The sequence below is a fragment of the Scyliorhinus torazame genome, chromosome 8, assembly GCF_047496885.1.
Source record: "Scyliorhinus torazame isolate Kashiwa2021f chromosome 8, sScyTor2.1, whole genome shotgun sequence".
Taxonomy (NCBI): domain Eukaryota; kingdom Metazoa; phylum Chordata; class Chondrichthyes; order Carcharhiniformes; family Scyliorhinidae; genus Scyliorhinus; species Scyliorhinus torazame.
This window is the reverse complement of record NC_092714.1, coordinates 281,428,752-281,449,635: the sequence shown is the minus strand read 5'-3', so window position 1 is coordinate 281,449,635 and position 20,884 is coordinate 281,428,752. Positions and strand designations below refer to the sequence as shown.

General features: G+C 46.7%; 1 protein-coding gene across 1 annotated transcript in view; it reads right to left on the bottom strand.

Moving 5' to 3' along the window:
• Positions 1-20,884, bottom strand: part of fer1l4 (fer-1 like family member 4) — a 527,478-nt gene that overhangs the window by 398,909 nt on the left and 107,685 nt on the right. The window contains exons 10-12 of the mRNA XM_072515422.1: positions 12,993-13,055; positions 7,352-7,436; positions 1,339-1,498 (exon numbers count right to left, since the gene is read on the bottom strand). Of these exons, the coding sequence (XP_072371523.1) occupies positions 1,339-1,498; positions 7,352-7,436; positions 12,993-13,055 (308 nt within the window). The remainder of the gene's footprint in view (positions 1-1,338; positions 1,499-7,351; positions 7,437-12,992; positions 13,056-20,884) is intronic.

The following is a 20,884-nucleotide window of genomic DNA, read 5'->3' as shown; positions in this document are numbered from 1 at the left end:
ACACTGCTCCCAAATATCGCTCCCAAACACACTCACACTGCTCCCAAATACCGTTCCGAAACACCGCTCCCAAACACCCACACACCCTCTCAAACACCGCCCCCAAACACCGCCCCAAACACCGCCTCCAAACACACACACATCCTCCCAAACACCGCCCCCAAACACATGCACACCGCTCCCAAACACACACACACCCCTCCCAAACACCCCTCCCAAACACTGCCCCCAAACACACACACACCCCTCCCAAACACTGCCCCCAAACACACACATCCCTCCCACACATCCCTCCCACACACCGCCCCCACACACCGCCCCCACACACCGCCCCCACACACCGCCCCCACACACCGCCCCCACACACCGCCCCCACACACCGCCCCCACACACCGCCCCCACACACCGCCCCCACACACCGCCCCCACACACCGCCCCCACACACCGCCCCCACACACCGCCCCCACACACCGCCCCCACACACCGCCCCCACACACCGCCCCCACACACCGCCCCCACACACCGCCCCCAAACACACACACACCGCTCCCAAACACCACTACCACCGCCCCCCCCCCCCATTTGTGGAAAAGTTTGTAACGACCTTCTCCCTCTCTCGGTGACCCACATCCCAATCTTCCCAAAACTCATCTTTTTGACCAAAGTTTGAGCCAAACCCCTTGTTCACTCTCCAGTTCCCTGATTGTTTCTATTGGTGAAGAGTTTGAGGGTTGGAGATGCTTTACTTCCACAATTTATTGTAACAAATACAAAACAACATTATTTAAAGTGACTATTCAAATTGCACACTGAACTAAAAGAACTATTCAATTCATGTCTTTCTCTCGCACTTTCCCCACAATGTTCCAAATGTTTCCAACTATTTTGATGGAAAACAATTAAACTAAATTAAATAAACTGAGGGTAAAATTAAAAGGGGCAGCTCCTTAAATTGAAACTGCCATAAACAAAATAAAAGAGCAAATTAAGCTTTAAACATTGAACCAAAATGTGATTAAAATGGTTGACAAAGCACCCCAGACCCTGCGGTGCCCACCAGGCACGGAAGACCTTGATGGTGCCCATGGATACGCCGTGTCCCTCTCCAGGCACACTCGGCCATGAATGTAGCCACGTAAGAGGAACAATGTGTCAGGTTGGACAACCCCCTTGGTCGCCCACTGCCTGGATTTAATTTACGGCAACTTTGGCCATGCCCAGGAGCCGGTTCATGAGGAGGTCTCCCTCCCTCACCGCTCCGCACGGGGTATCCAAATATTTCCAATGTGCAACATTCTAGGAGGTAACAACTAGATTTACCTGCTAGTTTTTACTTACTTTTCAACATCTTCATCCTGATTACTGACTGCAGTTGGGACACAGGTCTGTAAATCTCCTTTGGCCATTACAGTAATTGTACACTTTACAAATCCTTTGATGCCACTTTTAGTGTCTTTCGGGTCAGTAAGAGTCGCCCATTTCTGCAAGAACTTGTGATCTGATAAAACAATAACAACATAAGAACACAAGAACTAGGAGCAGGAGTAGGCCATCTGGCCCCTCGAGCCTGCTCCGCCATTCAATGAGATCTTTTGTGGACTCAGCTCCACTTTCCAGCCCGAGCACCATAACCCTTAATCCCTTTATTCTTCAAAAAACTATCTATCTATGCAACAAGAGGAGTATTTACATTTTCTGATGGTATTTTATAAATAAGGGGAAATAGCAATGCGGTATATGGAATGTTATGGTTTTAATATTAAAGTAATCATTTGCCCTTGAGGGGGAAGCTGGTAAGGAAGCAAAATCATTCCAAATACCAAGAAGGAAGACCCTGTAGTGAATTTGATAAAAGTTCACAATTAATAGAAATGATTCATAAAATGTAAATATCAATGTGAAATCTTCACTCTCGTCAGCAATTCAATCAAAAAATTAATATATGGGATTTATGAACAGAATAATAAGTCCTTCCTGTTATTTCCTTTGTTCCCATTTTTGGTCTGTGGACCCATATTCGGAATGTGCCTTTAAGCAGGAGAGTGCTTACCAGGACCGAGTGTTCCAGGTTTTGTATTGAGAGGAGAAATCACATCAAGTGGACTGTAGGAACCAGTTTTGGAGGGACTCGGTAAACTGGCAACTGGGTTGGCCAGGGATGGTGTTCTGCCTGACAGCAGGTTCCTGTGTGATGCTTTCTGAGAGAACTGGGCAGAAGTGCTTAGACCTTGAAAATTAAAGGAACACTCTGGGGACAATCCAACCCAATTAAAACAGAGTGCCGCCCTGGATATGTGTATAGAGTCACAGAGGCATAGAGGTTTACAGCATGGAAACAAGCCCTTTGGCCCAACTTGTCCATGCCTCCTAGTTTTTATCACTAAGCTAGTCCCAAGTCCGAATTTGGCCCATATAACTATCTAAGTGCTTTTTAAAAAACAAAATTGTATCCACCTCTACTATTGCCTCTGGCAGCATGTTCCAGACACTCACCACCCTCTGTGTGCATAAAGTTCCCCTCTGGTCTCTTTTGTATCTCTCCCCTCTCATCTTAAACCTGTGCCCTCTAGTTTTAGACTCCCCTACCTTTGGGAAAAGATGTTGACTATTTACCTTATCGATGCCCCTCATTATCTTATAAACCTCTATAAGATCACCCCTGAACCACCTACGCTCCAGGGAAAAAGGTCCCAGCCTCACCCGGTAGCATCCTAGTAAATCTCTTCTGCACTCTTTCTAGTTTAATAATATCCTTTCTATAACAGGGCGACAGAATTGTGCACAATATTCCAAGTTTGGCCTTACTAATGTCTTGTACAACTTCAGCAAGATGTCCCAACTCCTGTATTCAATATTCTGACCAATGAAACCAAGCATGCCGAATGCCTTCTTCAACACACTGTCCACCTGTGACACCACCACTTTCAAGGAGCTATGAACCTGTACCCCTAGATCTCTTTGTTCTGTAACTCTCCCCAACTCCATACCATTAACTGAGTAGGTCCTGCCCTGATTCGATCTACCAAAATGCATCACCTCACATTTATCTAAATTAAACTCCACCTGCCATTCATTGGCCCACTGACCCAATTGATCAAGATCCCATTGCAATCCCAGATAACGTTCTTCACTGTCCACTATGCCACCAATCTTGGTGTCATCTAAAAACTTACTAACCATGCATCCTAAATTCTCATCCAAATCATTAATAAAAATAACAAACAACAGTGGACCCAGCACTGATCCCTGAAGCACACCACTGGTCACAGGCCTCCAGTTTGAAAAACAATCCTCCACAACCACCCTCTGTCTTCGGTTGTCAAGCCAATTTTGTATCTAATTGGCTACCTCACCCTGGACCCCATGAGATTTAACCTTATGCAACAACCTACCATATGGTACATAGAACATCGAACATCACAGCGCAGTACAGGCCCTTCGGCCCTCGATGTTGCCCCGACCTGTGAAACCACTCTAAAGCCCATCTACACTATTCCCTTATCGTCCATATGTCTATCCAATGACCGTTTGAATGCCCTTAGTGTTGGGGAGTCCACTACTATTGCAGGCAGGGCATTCCATGCCTTACTACTCTCTGAGTAAAGAACCTACCGATGACATCTGTCTTATATCTATCTCCCCTCAATTTAAAGCTATGTCCCCTCGTGCTAGACATCACCATCCGAGGAAAAAGGCTCTCACTGTCCACCCTATCTAATCCTCTGATCATCTTGTATGCCTCAATTAAGTCACCTCTTAACCTTCTTCTCTCTAATGAAAATAGCCTCAAGTCCCTCAGCCTTTCCTCATAAGATCTTCCCTCCATACCAGGCAACATTCTGGTAAATCTCCTCTGCACCCTTTCCAATGCTTCCACATCCTTCCTATAATGCGGCGACCAGAATTGCACGCAATACTCCAAATGCGGCTGCACCAGAGTGTTGTACAGCTGCAACATGACCTCATGGCTCCTAAACTCAATCAAACATGGACACCGAGATCTCTCTGCTCATCCACACTACCAAGAATCTTACCATTAGCCCAGTTCTCTGTCTTCCTGTTATTCCTTCCAAAATGAATCACCTCACACTTTTCTGCATTAAACTCCATTTGCCACCTCTCAGCCCAGCGCTGCAGCTTATCTATGTCCCTCTGTAACTTGTAACATCCTTCCGCACTGTCCACAACTCCACCGACTTTAGTGTCATCTGCAAATTTACTCACCCATCCTTCTACGCCCTCCTCCAGGTCATTTATAAAAATGACAAACAGCAGTGGCCCCAAAACAGATCCTTGTGGTACACCACTAGTAACTGAACTCCAGTCTGAACACTTCCCATCAACCACCACCCTTTGTCTTCTTCCAGCTAGCCAATTTCTGATCCAAACTGCTAAATCTCCCTGCATCCCATGCTTCCGTATTTTCTGCAGTAGCCTACCGTGGGGAACCTTATCAAACGCTTTACTGAAATCCATATACACCTCATCAACTGCTTTACCCTCATCCACCTGTTTGGTCACCTTCTCAAAGAACTCAATAAAGTTTGTGAGGCACGACCTACCCTTCACAAAACCGTGTTGACTATATCTAATCAAATTATTCCTTTCCAGATGATTATACCCCCTATCTCTTATAAACCTTTCCAAGATTTTGCCCACAACAGACGTAAGGCTCACTGGTCTATAGTTACCGGGGTTATCTCTACTCCCCTTCTTGAACAAGGGGACAACATTTGCTATCCTCCAGTCTTCTAGCACTATTCCTGTAGACAAAGATGACTTAAAGATCAAAGCCAAAGGCTCAGCAATCTCCTCCCTAGCTTCCCAGAGAATCCTAGGATAAATCCCATCCGGCCCAGGGTACCTATCTATTTTCACCCTTTCCAGAATTGCTAACACCTCCTCCTTATGAACCTCAAACCCTTCTAATCTAGTAGCCTGAATCTCAGTATTCTCCTCGACAACATTGTCTTTTTCCTGTGTGAATACTGGTGAAAAATATTCATTTAGCACCTCTCCTATCTCCTCGGACTCCAAGCACAACTTCCCACTACTGTCCTTGACTGGCCCTACTCTTACCCTAGTCATTCTTTTATTCCTGACATATCTATAGAAAGCTTTAGGGTTATCTTTGATGCTACCTGCCAAAGACTTCTCATGTCCCCCCCTGGCTCTTCTTAGCTCTCTCTTTAGGTCCTTCCTAGCTAACTTGTAACTCTCGAGCGCCCTAACTGAACCTTCATGTCTCATCTTTACATAAGCCTTCTTCTTCCTCTTGACAACTGTTACGACTGCCTTAGTAAACCCCCGTTCCCTTGCTCGACCACTTCCTCCCTGCCTGACAGTTACATACTTATCAAGGACACGCAGTAGCTGTTCCTTGAACAAGCTCCACATTTCCATTGTGCCCATCCCCTGCAGTTTTCCTCTCCATCCGATGCATCCTAAGTCTTGCCTCATCGCATCATAATTGCCTTCCCCCAGATATAACTCTTGCCCTGCGGTATATACCTATCCCTTTCCATCACTAAAGTAAACGTAATCGAATTGTGGTCACTATCACCAAAGTGCTCACCTACCTCCAAATCTAACACCTGTCCTGGTTCATTGCCCAGTACCAAATCCAATACGGCTTCGCCTCTCGTTGGCCTATCTACATACTGTGTCAGGAAACCCTCCTGCACACATTGGACAAAAACGGACCCATCTAAAGTACTCGAACTACAGCGTTTCCAGTCAATATTTGGAAAGTTACAGTCCCCCATAACAACTACCCTGTTGCTTTCGCTCCTATCCAGAATCATCTTTGCAATCCTTTCCTCTACATCTCGGGAACTTTTCGGAGGCCTATAGAACACCCCTAACAGGGTGACCTCTTCTTTCCTGTTTCTAACCTCAGCCCATACTACCTCAGTAGACGAGTCCTCATCAAACATCCTTTCTGCCACCGTAATACTGTCCTTGACTAACAATGCCACCCCTCCCCCTCTTTTACCACCTTCCCTGAGCTTACTAAAATATCTAAACCCCGGCACCTGCAACAACCATTCCTGTCCCTGCTCTATCCATGTCTCCGCAATGGCCACAACATCGAAGTCCCAGGTACCAACCCATGCCGCAAGTTCACCCACCTTATTCCGGATGCTCCTGGCATTGAAGAAGACACACTTTAAACCACCTTCCTGCCTGCCGGTACACTCCTGCAACTTTGAAGCCTTACTCATGACCTCACTACTCTCAACCTCCTGTATACTGGAGCTACAATTCAGGTTCCCAAGCCCCTGCTGAACTAGTTTGAACCCTCCCAAAGAGCATTAGCAAATTTGTCCCAAGGATATTGGTACCCCTCTGGTCCTGGTGTAGACAATCCCGTTTGTAGAGGTCCCACCGACCCCAGAATGAGCCCCAATTATCCAGAAATCTGAAACCCTCCCTCCTGCACCATCCCTGGTACCTCCCCGAAGAGGCGCCGGACTGTGGCGACAAGGGGCTTTTCACAGTAACTTCATTGAAGCCTACTTGTGACAATAAGCCATTATTATTATTATTATTATTAAGTCATACCAAAATGAAAGCTGAACTTCAGAAAAACATTGGGGTGGAACCGTCGGCCGCTGCCAGTAGCAGAGTTTCTGATTCGGCAAAGAATCAAACGCCGTGCAAAAAACGGAATGCTTATTAACATCGAGGAGGTAAATGCTTTCACTTCCTTTTTTTCTCAGCAGAAAGCACTTAAATTCTTTTGATGTGGTAAGGACCTGTCAATCATAGCTGGATGTTATAAACATTGGGGTTAGCTTCAAAGCAGAGTAGCTGCAGAGCATGAAGGGAAATGCAAATAAACAATCCAGATTTGCAGATCAAAGGATCCGAGGGGTTTTAAAGCCTTGTGTTGTGTTTTGGCTTTCCATGAAGTACCAGCTGCTGCTTTTAACGCTTCTGTATGAGGCAGCAGGTGTAAGGGACAGGTAAGTGAAAGGAGCAGTGATTTTTCATGGTTGGTGCCTGGATTATTCTTTAGCTTCCAGGCACCGGTGACTGATGGCGCTCTGATATGGAGGTCAACTACCCAGAAAGTGTTTAGAGAAGATGGGGAGCACTGTGGTTCCTTGTTAAAAGTTAATGAGGTGACAGGAAGTCCAGTTCCAGAATGGGGTAAAAAAGGGAAACACACTGAAAGGGCATTTACAACAAAATGTGACATGTATCTCCCCCCACATCCACCATATTTCACGATATGAGCTCGTTTGATGCAAGTTGCCTTGATAAAGATTGTGAAATCTTATCCTCAAATTGTTAGATGCAATAAGTTGACCCATCACTGAAATACACATAAAGTGGATTGAGTTACCTTGTTGCTGATAGACAGTTCCTGCATCAATCTTGAATGTTCCCAGCTGAACCCCAGTGAAGGGGATTATTTTGGCATGAACAACCTTGAAAACAAATAAAATCAGACACACACCAAATTGTTGCCGCTGTTTCTATTCTTTCCATAAACCATAAAACTTCACCATCCGCAAATTACCTTCCACCAACAATCTTGGTTTTTAAAACACTGTTTGGAATTGACTGGTGCTGAATTTAACCACCTTGGCTTCTTGTTTCAACCTTGATAATGTCCTGCACTCTTGGACTGAAACCTTCACAGGAGGTTCTGAATTACCTGCTGATTGACAACCAACCAATCAAGAAGCGGGAAGCTGGAAGGTCCGTGTGTCCTTTGGGAACCTGTAGCAGCCTCGCAATCACTTGTTGCTCGTCTGCTTCACGCTGGGGAAAGGTCCACCAGAAAGGTCCACCAAGAACAAGCCCTACTCAGAACAATTGTGTATGGATTCTGGATCATGATAGGTTTGGAATTGTCTCCGACTCTTTCTCATCCAGTGACTGGGGAGAGATTTAGTGAAATCACAGCCGTGTGTCCCAATGAAAATCCAAATACAACCATCTGACAACAAAGTGTTTTGAGTCCAATGGATTGAATCAACTCATTTGCAGACATCTCAAATCAAAATCAATCTGTTTGCACTGAGTGCTGAATTTGGTGCTTTTTGAGTGCTATAGTGAGAGTTTGGTGACCGAGGGAGTATAAGGCTTCATTTTTATCTAAAGTCTAGTCTTTCTTTTATTTAGTTATTTAACTTAAAAGTTGCTGTTTGGTTTAGAAGAAGGTGAATTTTCAATCAGCGTCAAACAGGCTTCTACTTGTAGGCACTTGCAGCTGGAGCTTGTTAATTAGTTAATTGGATTAGGCCAGTTTTCAGAGGCTAGATTCACAGTATAAAAGTGATCCCCTACAGTGCAGACTTTGTTTGCACTGAGTGCTGAATTTGGTGCTTTTTGAGTGCGATAGTGAGAGTTTGGTGACCGAGGGACTGCTGAATTTGGTGCATTTGAGTGCTATAGTGAGAGTTTGGTGACTGAGGGACTGCTGAATTTGGTGCATTTGAGTGCTATAGTAAGAGTTTGGTGACCGAGGGAGTTAGGTGAGGAGGGAGTAAGGTGCTCCTTTCATTTTGTTTCCGACATTTCCGCAAAGAGTGAGAAGAGAGCCAGGAGTTTACAGAGAGTGCAGCTGACTGGGAGCAGAGTCGGAGGGCGGAGATCCATTTGGTCCACAGGGCAGCTATATTCTGTAAGGTAAGAGGGGATGGAGGCGAGGCCAGTTGCATGCTCCTCCTGTAGGATGTGGGTGGTGAGGGATACCACCGGTGTCCCCGCTGACTATACCTGCGGGAAGTGCACCCACCTCCAGCTCCTCAAAGACCGTGTAAGGGAACTGGAGCTGAAGCTGGATAAACTTCGGATCATCCGGGAGGCAGAGGGGGTGATAGAGAAGAGTTACAGGGAGGTAACCACACCAAAGGTACAGGACAAGAATAGCTGGGTTACAGTCAGGGGAAAAAAAACAAACAGGCAGGCAGTGCAGGGATCCCTCGTGGCCGTTCCCCTTCAAAACAAGTATACCGTTTTGGATGTTGGGGGGGATGACCTACCGGGGAAGGCCCTAGCGGCCAGGTCTCTGGCACTGAGTCTGGCTCTGGGGCTCATAAGGGAAGGGGGGAGAATAGAAAAGCAATAGTAATAGGAGATTGAATGGTTAGGGGAATAGATAGGAGATTCTGTGGTCGCGAGAGAGACTCCCGGAAGGTATGTTGCCTCCCGGGTGCCAGGGCCAGGGATGCCTCGGATCGTGTCTTCAGGATCCTTAAGGGGGAGGGGGAGCAGCCAGAAGTCGTGGTGCACATTAGTACCAACGACGTAGGTAGGAAAAGGGGTGTGGAGGTAATAAATGAGTTTAGGGAGTCAGGCTGGAAGTTAAAAACCAGGACAGACAGAGTTGTCATCTCTGGTTTGTTGCCGGTGCCACGTGATAGCGAGGCTAGGAATAGGGAGAGAGTGCAGTTGAACACGTGGCTGCAGGAATGGTGTAGGAGGGAGGGCTTCAGGTATTTGGATAATTGGAGCGCATTCTGGGGAAGGTGGGACCTGTACAAGCAGGACGGGTTGCATCTGAACCAGAGGGGCACCAATATCCTCTGAGGGAGATTTTCTAGTACTCTGCGGGAGGGTTTAAACTAATTTGGTAGGGGAATGGGAACCGGATTTGTAGTCCAGCAACTAAGGTAGCCGATATTCAGGATGCCAAAGCGTGTAATGAGGCAGTGGGGAAGGGAGCACTGACAAAGGAAAGTACTTGCAGGCACGGAGATGGGTTGAAGTGTGTATACTTCAACGCAAGAAGCATCAGGAATAAGGTGGGTGAACTTAAGGCATGGATCAGTACTTGGGACTACGATGTGGTGGCCATCACGGAAACTTGGATAGAATAGGGGCAGCAATGGTTGTTGGAGGTCCCTGGTTATAGATGTTTCAATAAGGTTAGGGAGGGTGGTAAAAGAGGTGGAGGGGTGGCATTGTTAATTCGAGATAGTATAACAGCTGCAGAAAGGCAGTTCGAGGAGTATCAGCCTACTGAGGTAGTATGGGTTGAAGTCAGAAATAGGAAAGGAGCAGTCACCTTGTTAGAAGTTTTCTATAGGCCCCCCAATAGTAGCAGAGATGTGGAGGAACAGATTGGGAAACAGATTTTGGAAAGGTGCAGAAGTCACAGGGTAGTAGTCATGGGTGACTTCAACTTCCCAAACATTGAGTGGAAACTCTTTAGATCAAATAGTTTGGATGGGGTGGTGTTTGTGCAGTGTGTCCAGGAAGCTTTTCTAACACAGTATGTAGATTGTCCGACCAGAGGAGGGGCAATATTGGATTTAGTACTTGGTAATGAGCCAGGGCAAGTGATAGATTTGTTAGTGGGGGAGCATTTTGGAGATACGGACCATAATTCTGTGACTTTCACTTTAGTAATGGAGAGGGATAGGTGCGTGCAACAGGGCAAGGTTTACAATTGGGGGAAGGGTAAATACGATGTTGTCAGACAAGAATTGAAGTGCATAAGTTGGGAACATAGGCTGTCAGGGAAGGACACAAGTGAAATGTGGAACTTGTTCAAGGAACAGGTACTACGTGACCTTGATATGTATGTCCCTGTCAGGCAGGGAAGAGATGGTCGAGTGAGGGAACCATGGCTGACAAGAGAGGTTGAATGTCTTGTTAAGAGGAAAAAGGAGACTTATGTAAGGCTGAGGAAACAAGGTTCAGACAGGGCGTTGGAGGGATACAAGATAGCCAGGAGGGAACTGAAGAAAGGGATTAGGAGAGCTAAGAGAGGGCATGAACAATCTTTGGCGGGTAGGATCAAGGAAAACCCCAAGGCCTTTTACACATTTGTGAGAAATATGAGAATGACTAGAGCGAGGGTAGGTCCGATCAAGGACAGTAGCGGGAGATTGTGTATTGAGTCTGAAGAGATAGGAGAGGTCTTGAACGAGTACTTTTCTTCTGTATTTACAAATGAGAGGGGCCATATTGTTGGAGAGGACAGTGTGAAACAGACTGGTAAGCTCGAGGAAATACTTGTTAGGAAGGAAGATGTGTTGGGCATTTTGAAAAACTTGAGGATAGACAAGTCCCCTGGGCCTGACGGGATATATCCAAGGATTCTATGGGAAGCAAGAGATGAAATTGCAGAGCCGTTGGCAATGAGCGTTTCGTCCTCACTGTCAACAGGGGTGGTACCAGGGGATTGGAGAGTGGCGAATGTCGTGCCCTGTTCAAAAAAGGGACTAGGGATAACCCTGGGAATTATAGGCCAGTTAGTCTCACTTCGGTGGTAGGCAAAGTCATGGAAAGGGTACTGAAGGATAGGATTTCTGAGCATCTGGAAAGACACTGCTTGATTAGGGATAGTCAGCACGGATTTGTGAGGGGTAGGTCTTACCTTACATGTCATATTGAATTCTTTGAGGAGGTGACCAAACATGTGGATGAAGGTAAAGCAGTGGATGTAGTGTACATGGATTTTAGCAAGGTTCCCCATGGTAGGCTTCTGCAGAAAGTAAGGAGGCATGGGATAGTGGGAAATTTGGCCAGTTGGATAACAAACTGGCTAACCGATAGAAGTCAGAGAGTGGTGGTGGATGGCAAATATTCAGCCTGGATCCCAGTTACCAGTGGCGTACCGCAGGGATCAGTTCTGGGTCCTCTGCTGTTTGTGATTTTCATTAATGACTTGGATGAGGGAGTTGAAGGGTGGGTCAGTAAATTTGCAGACGATACGAAGATTGGTGGAGTTGTGGATAGTAAGGAGGGCTGTTGTCGGCTGCAAAGAGACATAGATAGGATGCAGAGCTGGGCTGAGAAGTGGCAGATGGAGTTTAACCCTGAAAAGTGTGAGGTTGTCCATTTTGGAAGGACAAATATGAATGCGGAATATAGGGTTAACGGTAGAGTTCTTGGCAATGTGGAGGAGCAGAGCGATCTTGGGGTCTACGTTCATACATCTTTGAAAGTTGCCACTCAAGTGGATAGAGCTGTGAAGAAGGCCTATGGTGTGCTCGCGTTCATTAACAGAGGGATTGAATTTAAGAGCCGTGAGGTGATGATGCAGCTGTAAAAAACTTTGGTAAGGCCACATTTGGAGTACTGTGTACAGTTCTGGTCACCTCATTTTAGGAAGGATGTGGAAGCTTTGGAAAAGGTGCAAAGAAGATTTACCAGGATGTTACCTGGAATGGAGAGTAGGTCTTACGAGGAAAGGTTGAGGGTGCTAGGCCTTTTCTCATTAGAACAGAGAAGGATGAGGGGCGACTTGATAGAGGATTATAAGATGATCAGGGGAATAGATAGAGTAGACAGTCAGACATTTTTCCCCTGGGTGGAACAAACCATTACAAGGGGACATAAATTTAAGGTGAATGGTGGAAGATATAGGGGGGATGTCAGAGGTAGGTTCTTTACCCAGAGAGTAGTGGGGGCATGGAATGCACTGCCTGTGGAAGTAGTTGAGTCGGAAACATTAGGGACCTTCAAGCAGCTATTGGATAGGTACATGGATTACGGTAAAATTATATAGTGTAGATTTATTTGTTCTTAAGGGCAGCACGGTAGCATTGTGGATAGCACAATTGCTTCACAGCTCCAGGGTCCCAGGTTCGATTCCGGCTTGGGTCACTGTCTGTGCGGAGTCTGCACATCCTCCCCGTGTCTGTGTGGGTTTCCTCCGGGTACTCCGGTTTCCTCCCACAGTCCAAAGATGTGCAGGTTAGGTGGATTGGCCATGATAAATTGCCCTTCGTGTCCAAAATTGCCCCTAGTGTTGGGTGGAGGTGTTGAGTTTGGGTAGGGTGCTCTTTCCAAGAGCCGGTGCAGACTCAATGGGCCGAATGGCCTCCTTCTGCACTGTAAATTCAATGATAATCTATGATTAATCTAGGACAAAGGTTCGGCACAACATCGTGGGCCGAAGGGCCTGTTCTGTGCTGTATTTTTCTATGTTCTATGTTCTAAAATCACAAATCAAAATCTTGGGTTAATATGTAAATAACTAAATGCTATTTGAACATTTCAATTCCAATAAGTTTCATACTTACAATAATTTCAATAATTTTATCGAACAATACAGCTGGTGGCTCTTGGAATTCAAAAACAAAATACTAGGAATAAAAGAGACACGGAGACACGATTACATATCGTCATAACAACAGATAAAATGGTATTTTGGCTCCAAATGTGGAGAAAGAAATGGAGTTAATGCAGGGAGCCATGGTGACCAGGCCCACATAATTGTGGGAGAGGCCTTGCATCAGGCTCAGGGTAGCAGCAACAACCCTCCCCCTCATTAACCTCCCCCCCCATTAACCACCCCCCATTAAAGCCCCACTCATCAAATTAACCCCTCATTAACACCCCCATTAACACACACCTTCATTAACACCCCCTTCATTAACCTCCTCCCCATTAACACTCCCCCATCAACACCCCCAACATTAACACCCCGCATGAACCCCCCTCAACCTCCATTAACACCCCCTCATTAACACCTTCCCTCATTAACATAGATCCTCATTAATATCTTCGCTCATTAACAACTCTCCCCAATAACAATGCCTCCTCATTAACACCGTCCCTGACTAAAACCGTCCCTCATAATAATAATAATCTTTATTGTGACAAGTAGGCTACATTAACACTGCAATGAAGCTACTGTGAAAATCCCCTAGTCGCGCCTGTTCGGGTACACAGAGGGAGAATTCAGAATGTCCAATTCACCTAACAAGCACATCTTTCGGGACTTGTGGAAAGAAACCAGAGAACCCGGAGAAAACCCACGCTGACACGGGGGGCGGGATTCTGCTTTCTGGGGACTAAGTCCCCACGCCCGCCGGAAAACAGGTGAGAATCACTCCGGGCTTTTTCCTCGAAAGTCCGGGGTGATTCTCCGTTTTCCAGGGGGCTCGCAGAACCCCGCCGTGAGTCCCACAGCTCCGGCTGCCAGCGGGGCCCTGCTTTGCAGACTGCACGGCCTCCCATGCGCACGGCGGAAGCAAACGGATCCGCGCATGCGGTCGACGGCCCACATAGGCATGGGTGCCGCTGACGTGGCGGAGCCACACAGCGGGCCCGCGTGGACTAAGGTAGGTCTCCCCAGATCACGATGGCCCGCCAATGGGTGGCCCCCAATCATGGGCCTGGCCACCACTAAGGCCCCCCCCGGAGTCAGATTCCCCCCACCCCCCACCAGGACCGCCACAGTGGCCGCGGATCTGTGCTCCTGCCTGGCGGCCCCAGATGTTAACCACACCGGCGGGAGTTTGGCCGGTCGACCGCGGAGAATCGCCGCGGGAGCCTCTTACGGCATGAACGGCTGTTCTCCGCCCTCGCGCCGGGCGTGATTCCGGGGTGGTGGGTCGGAGAATCCCGCCCGGGGACTCTGCATGGACAGTGACCCAAGCCGGGAATCGAATCTGGGTTCTTGGCACTGCGAATCAACAATGCTAACCACTGTGCTACCATGTCGCCCCCATTAACATTTCCTCGTTAACATCTATGCTCATTCATATCTCCCCTCATTGACATTCCCTCCTCATTTGTGCCTCACCCTTGGTAATGTGTCACCTCCTCAACACCTAACATCGCCTCCTCATTAGTAGGCAGCCAGGGGAGGGGATGCCACAATGGGGTGGGGGGTGGGGTGCAAACAGGTCGATCTTTAATGGTGTCTTGTCAATCTCTGTGGGACGGCCTTGCAGACTCCATCAGGCCCCACATCACTCACTTTTTTCCCCCGGAGTGCCTGAAAATCTTGACTAAAATCTCGGGTGTGCAGCTGGAGAGCCTCACTCCAGTTTTCAACCAGAGCCGGACACTTTGGAAAATAATGGGAATGTTCAACCCGATAAACCCCACACTCCAATAATACTGCCCACGACAGTGTAAAAAATCACAAACAGCCAAATTATACTGTCCAGTTCACTATATAAATGCTTTCCGATGACTCCCTCTCTTTCAGGATCCCCCTTCAACCCCCCCTTACTGAGGCCCCTTCATACCTGCCTTTACCCCTCAGCCTTTATAACACCCCCTTCACCCCACTTTCATAGAACATAGAACATTACAGCGCAGTACAGGCCCTTCGGCCCTCGATGTTGCGCCGACCTGTGAAACCACTCTAAAGCCCATCTACACTATTCCCTTATCGTCCATATGTCTATCCAATGACCGTTTGAATGCCCTTAGTGTTGGCGAGTCCACTACTGTTGCAGGTAGGGCATTCCACGCCCTTACTACTCTCTGAGTAAAGAACCTACCTCTGACTTCTGTCCTATATCTATCTCCCCTCAATTTAAAGCTATGTCCCCTCGTGCTAGACATCACCATCCAAGGAAAAAGGCTCTCACTGTCCACCCTATCCAATCCTCTGATCATCTTGTATGCCTCAATCAAGTCACCTCTTAACCTTCTTCTCTCTAACGAAAACAGCCTCAAGTCCCTCAGCCTTTCCTCATAAGATTTTCCCTCCATACCAGGCAACATTCTGGTAAATCTCTTCTGCACCCTTTCCAATGCTTCCACATCCTTCCTATAAAGCGGCGACCAGAATTGCACGCAATATTCCAAATGCGGCTGCACCAGAGTTTTGTATAGCTGCAACATGACCTCATGGCTCCGAAACTCAATCCCTCTACCAATAAAAGCTAACACACCATACGCCTTCTTAACAACCCTCTCAACCTGAGTGACAACTTTCAGGGATCTATGTACATGGACACCGAGATCTCTCTGCTCATCCACACTGCCAAGAATCTTACCATTAGCCCAGCACAGTGGGTGTACCTACACCAATTGGACTGCAGCGGTTACTGAAGGCAGCTCACCACCACCTTCTCATGGGGAGTGAGGGATGGACAATATATGCTGTCCTAGCCAGCGATGCCCACATCCCATAAAAATGAATTTTTAATAAATTAACTGGAGAAATACACAGCCCAATAATACTGACAATTTACTCTATAAATCACACACAACAATTATAAACGTCTTGCTATGATTGACGGGTTACTCATAAAACCATAAATTGTAGGAGCAGAATTAGGCCACTTGGCCCATCGAGTCTGCTCCGCCATTCAATCAAGGCTGATATTTTCTCATCCCGATTCTCCTGCCTTCTCCCCATAACCCCTGATCCCCTTATTGATCAGGAACCGATCTATCTCCGTCTTAAAGACACTCAGTGATTTGGCCTCCACAGCCTTCTGCGGCAAAGAGTTCCACAGATTCACCACCCTCTGGCTGAAGAAATTCATCCTCATCTCTGTTTTAAAGGATCGTCCCTTTAGTCTGAGAGGGTGTCCTCTGCTTCTAGTTTTTCCGACTAGTGGAAACATCCTCTCCACGTCCACTCGATCCAGGCCTCGCTGTATCCTGTAAGTTTCAATAAAATCCCCCCTCATCCTTCTAAACTCCAACGAGTACAGACCCAGAGTCCTCAACCTTTCCTCATATGACAAGCTCTTCATTCCAGGGATCATTCTTGTGAACCTCCTCTGCACCCTTTCCAAGGCCAACACATCCTTCCTTAGATATGGGGCCCAAAACTGCTCACAATACTCCAAATGATGTCTGATCAGAGCCTTATACAGCCTCAGAAGTACATCCCTGTTCTTGTATTCCAGCCCTCTCGACATAACTGCTAACATTGCATTTGCCTTCCTAACCGCTGACTGAACTGCACGTTAATCTTAAGAGAATTGTGAACAAGGACTCCCAAGTCCCTTTGTGCTTCTGATTTCCTAAGCATTTCCCCATTTAGAAAATAGTCTATGCCTCCATTTCTCCTACCAAAGTGCATAACCTCACACTTTTCCACATTGTATTCCACCTGACACTTCTTTGCCCACTCTCCTAGCTTGTCCAAGTCCTTCGGCAGCCTCCCCCTGCTTCCTCAATACTACCTGTCCCTCTACAGATCTTTGCATAATCTGAACACTTCGCAACAGTGCCTTCAGTTCCTTCTTCCAGATCATTAATGCATATTGTTAAAAGTTGTGGCCCCAACACCGACCCCTGAGGCACACCACTAGTCATCGGTTTCCATCCTGAAAAAGACCCCTTTATCCCCACTCTCTGCCTTCTGCCAGTCAGCCAATCCCCTATCCATGTCAGGATCTTACCCTTAACACCATGGGCTCTCATCTTATTTAACAACCGTCTGTAGAGCACTACTGGAAATCTAAACAGATCATGTCCAGTGGCTCTCCTTTGTCTAACTTCCTCATTACCTCCTCAAAGAACTCTAACAGACTTGTCAGGCATGACCTCAACTTGACGAAGCCGTGCTGACTCAGTCCCATTTAATCATGCACTTCCAAGTACTCCGCGACCTCATCTTTAATAATGGACTCTAAAATATTTACCAACAATCGAAGTCAGGCTAACTAGCCTATAATTTCCTGTCTTCTGCCTCCCTCCTTTCTTAAACAGGGGTGTCACATTGTCTTAAGCAAGGAGTCAGGAGGGCTAGAAGGGGTCATGAAAAGTCATTGCAAATAGGGTTAAGGAAAATCCCAAGGCTTTTTACACGTACATAAAAAGCAAGAGGGTAGCCTGGGAAAGGGTTGGCCCACTGAAGGATAGGCAAGGGAATCTATGTGTGGAGCCAGAGGAAATGGGCGAGGTACTAAATGAATACTTTGCATCAGTATTCACCAAAGAGAAGGAATTGGTAGATGTTGAGTCTGGAGAAGGGGGTGTAGATAGCCTGGGTCACATTGTGATCCAAAAAGACGAGGTGTTGGGTGTCTTAAAAAATATTAAGGTAGATAAGTCCCCAGGGCCTGATGGGATCTACCCCAGAATACTGAAGGAGGCTGGAGAAGAAATTGCTGAGGCCTTGACAGAAATCTTTGGATCCTCGCTGTCTTCAGGGGATGTCCCGGAGGACTGGAGAATAGCCAATGTTGTTCCTCTGTTTAAGAAGGGTAGCAAGGATAATCCCGGGAACTACAGGCCGGTGAGCCTTACTTCAGTGGTAGGGAAATTACTGGAGAGAATTCTTCGAGACAGGATCTACTCCCATTTGGAAGCAAATGGACGTATTAGTGAGAGGCAGCACGGTTTTGTGAAGGGGAGGTCGTGTCTCACTAACTTGATAGAGTTTTTTGAGGAGGTCACTAAGATGATTGATGCAGGTAGGGCAGTAGATGTTGTCTATATGGACTTCAGTAAGGCCTTTGACAAGGTCCCTCATGGTAGACTAGTACAAAAGGTGAAGTCACACGGGATCAGGGGTGAACTGGCAAGGTGGATACAGAACTGGCTAGGCCATAGAAGGCCTATGCCCCCTAGTAAAGGTAGCAATGGAGGGATGCTTTTCTAATTGGAGGGCTGTGACCAGTGGTGTTCCACAGGGATCAGTGCTGGGACCTTTGCTCTTTGTAGTATATATAAATGATTTGGAGGAAAATGTAACTGGTCTGATTAGTAAGTTTGCAGACGACACAAAGTTTGGTGGAATTGCGGATAGCGATGAGGACTGTCTGAGGATACAGCAGGATTTAGATTGTCTGGAGACTTGGGCGGAGAGATGGCAGATGGAGTTTAATCTGGACAAATGTGAGGTAATGCATTTTGGAAGGGCTAATGCAGGTAGGGAATATACAGTGAATGGTAGAACCCTCAAGAGTATTGAAAGTCAAAGAGATCTAGGAGTACAGGTCCACAGGTCATTGAAAGGGGCAACACAGGTGGAGAAGGTAGTCAAGAAGGCATACGGCATGCTTGCCTTCATTGGCCGGGGCATTGAGTATAAGAATTGGCAAGTCATGTTGCAGCTGTATAGAACCTTAGTTAGGCCACACTTGGAGTATAGTGTTCAATTCTGGTCGCCACACTACCAGAAGGATGTGGAGGCTTTAGAGAGGGTGCAGAAGAGATTTACCAGAATGTTGCCTGGTATGGAGGGCATAAGCTATGAGGAGCGATTGAATAAACTCGGTTTGTTCTCACTGGAACGAAGGAGGTTGAGGGGCGACCTGATAGAGGTATACAAAATTATGAGGGGCATAGACAGAGTGGATAGTCAGAGGCTTTTCCCCAGGGTAGAGGGGTCAATTACTAGGGGGCATAGGTTTAAGGTGAGAGGGGCAAGGTTTAGAGTAGATGTACGAGGCAAGTTTTTTACGCAGAGGGTAGTGGGTGCCTGGAACTCACTACCGGAGGAGGTAGTGGAAGCAGGGACGATAGGGACATTCAAGGGGCATCTTGACAAATATATGAATAGGATGGGAATAGAAGGATACGGACCCAGGAAGTGTAGAAGATTGTAGTTTAGTCGGGCAGTATGGTCGGCACGGGCTTGGAGGGCCGAAGGGCCTGTTCCTGTGCTGTACTTTTCTTTGTTCTTTGTTCTTTATTGTCCATTTTCCAGTCCTCTGGGAACCTTCCTGCCTTAAGTGATTCCAGAAAGATCACCACCAATGCCTCCACAATCTCCTCAGCTATCTCCTTCAGAACCCTGGGGTGTTGTCTATCCGGTCCTGGTGATTTATCCAGCTTCAGACCTTTCAGTTTCCCCAGTACCTTCTCCTCACCACTACACTCACCTCTGACCCCTAGTTCTCCTGGAGCTCTGGCATCCCACTGGTATCTTCCACTGTGAAGACTGATGCTGAATCTTCCAGAAACATATAAAATTTCAATTCCCCTGCCATTTCTTTGTTTCCTATTATTACTTCTCCAGTCTCGGTTTCCAGTGGTCCAATGTCTATTTTTGCCTCTCTCTTACATTTTAAATATTGAAAAAAACTCTTCCTATCTTCTTCTATATTACTAGCTAGCTTGCACTCATATTTCATCTTCTCCCCCTTATTGAACATAAGAACATAAGAACTAGGAGCAGGAGTGGGCCATATGGCCCCTCGAGCCTGCTCCGCCATTCAATGAGATCATGGCTAATGAATTGTGGACTCAGCTCCACTTTCCGGCCCGAACACCATAACCCATTATTCCTTTATTCTTCAAAAAAACTATCTATCTTTATCTTGAAAACATTTAAGGAAGGAGCCTCAACTGCATCACTGGGCAGGGAATTCCATAGATTCACAACCCTGTGGGTGAAGAAGTTCCTCCTAAACGCAGTCCTAAATCTACTTCCCCTTATCTTGAGACTGTGCCCCCTAGTTCTGCTTTCACCCGCCAGTGGAAATATCCTGCCCGCATCTATCCTATCTATTCCCTTCATAATTTTATATGTTTCTGGAAGATTCCCCCACATCTTTCTAAATTCCAACGAGTACAGTCCTAGTCTACTCACCCTCTCCTCATAATCCAACCCCCTCAGCTTTGTAATTAACCTAGTGAATCTCCTCTGCACACCCTCTAGCGCAGTACGGCCTTTCTCAGGTAAGGAGACCAAAACTGAACACAATACTCCAGGTATAGCCTCACGAACACCTTATACAATTGCAGCATAACCTCCCTAGTCTTAAACTCCATCCCTCTAGCAATGATGGACAAAACTCCATTCACCTTCTTAATCACCTGTTGCATCTGTAAACAAACTTTTTGCAACTCATGCACTAGGACACCCAGGTCCCTCTGCACAGCAGCATGTTTCAATATTTTATCATTTAAATAATAATCCTTTTTGCTGTTATTCCGACCAAAATGGATAACCTCACATTTGTCAACATTGTATTCCATCAGCCAGACCCTAGCCCATTCACTTAAACTATCCAAATCCCTCTGCAGACTTCCAGTATCCTGCAGAGGGATTCACTTGTTTAGTTGTCCTCTGCTCGATTTTAAAGGCTTCCCAATCCTCTGACTTCCCACTAATCCTCGCCACATTGTATGCTTTATCTTTTGCTTTTATACTGTCCTTGACTTCCATCGTCAGCCATGGCTGCCTTGTCCTCCCCTTAGCATGTTTCCTCCTCCTTGGGATGAATTTCTGTTGTGCCTCCCTAATAACCCCAAAAAACTC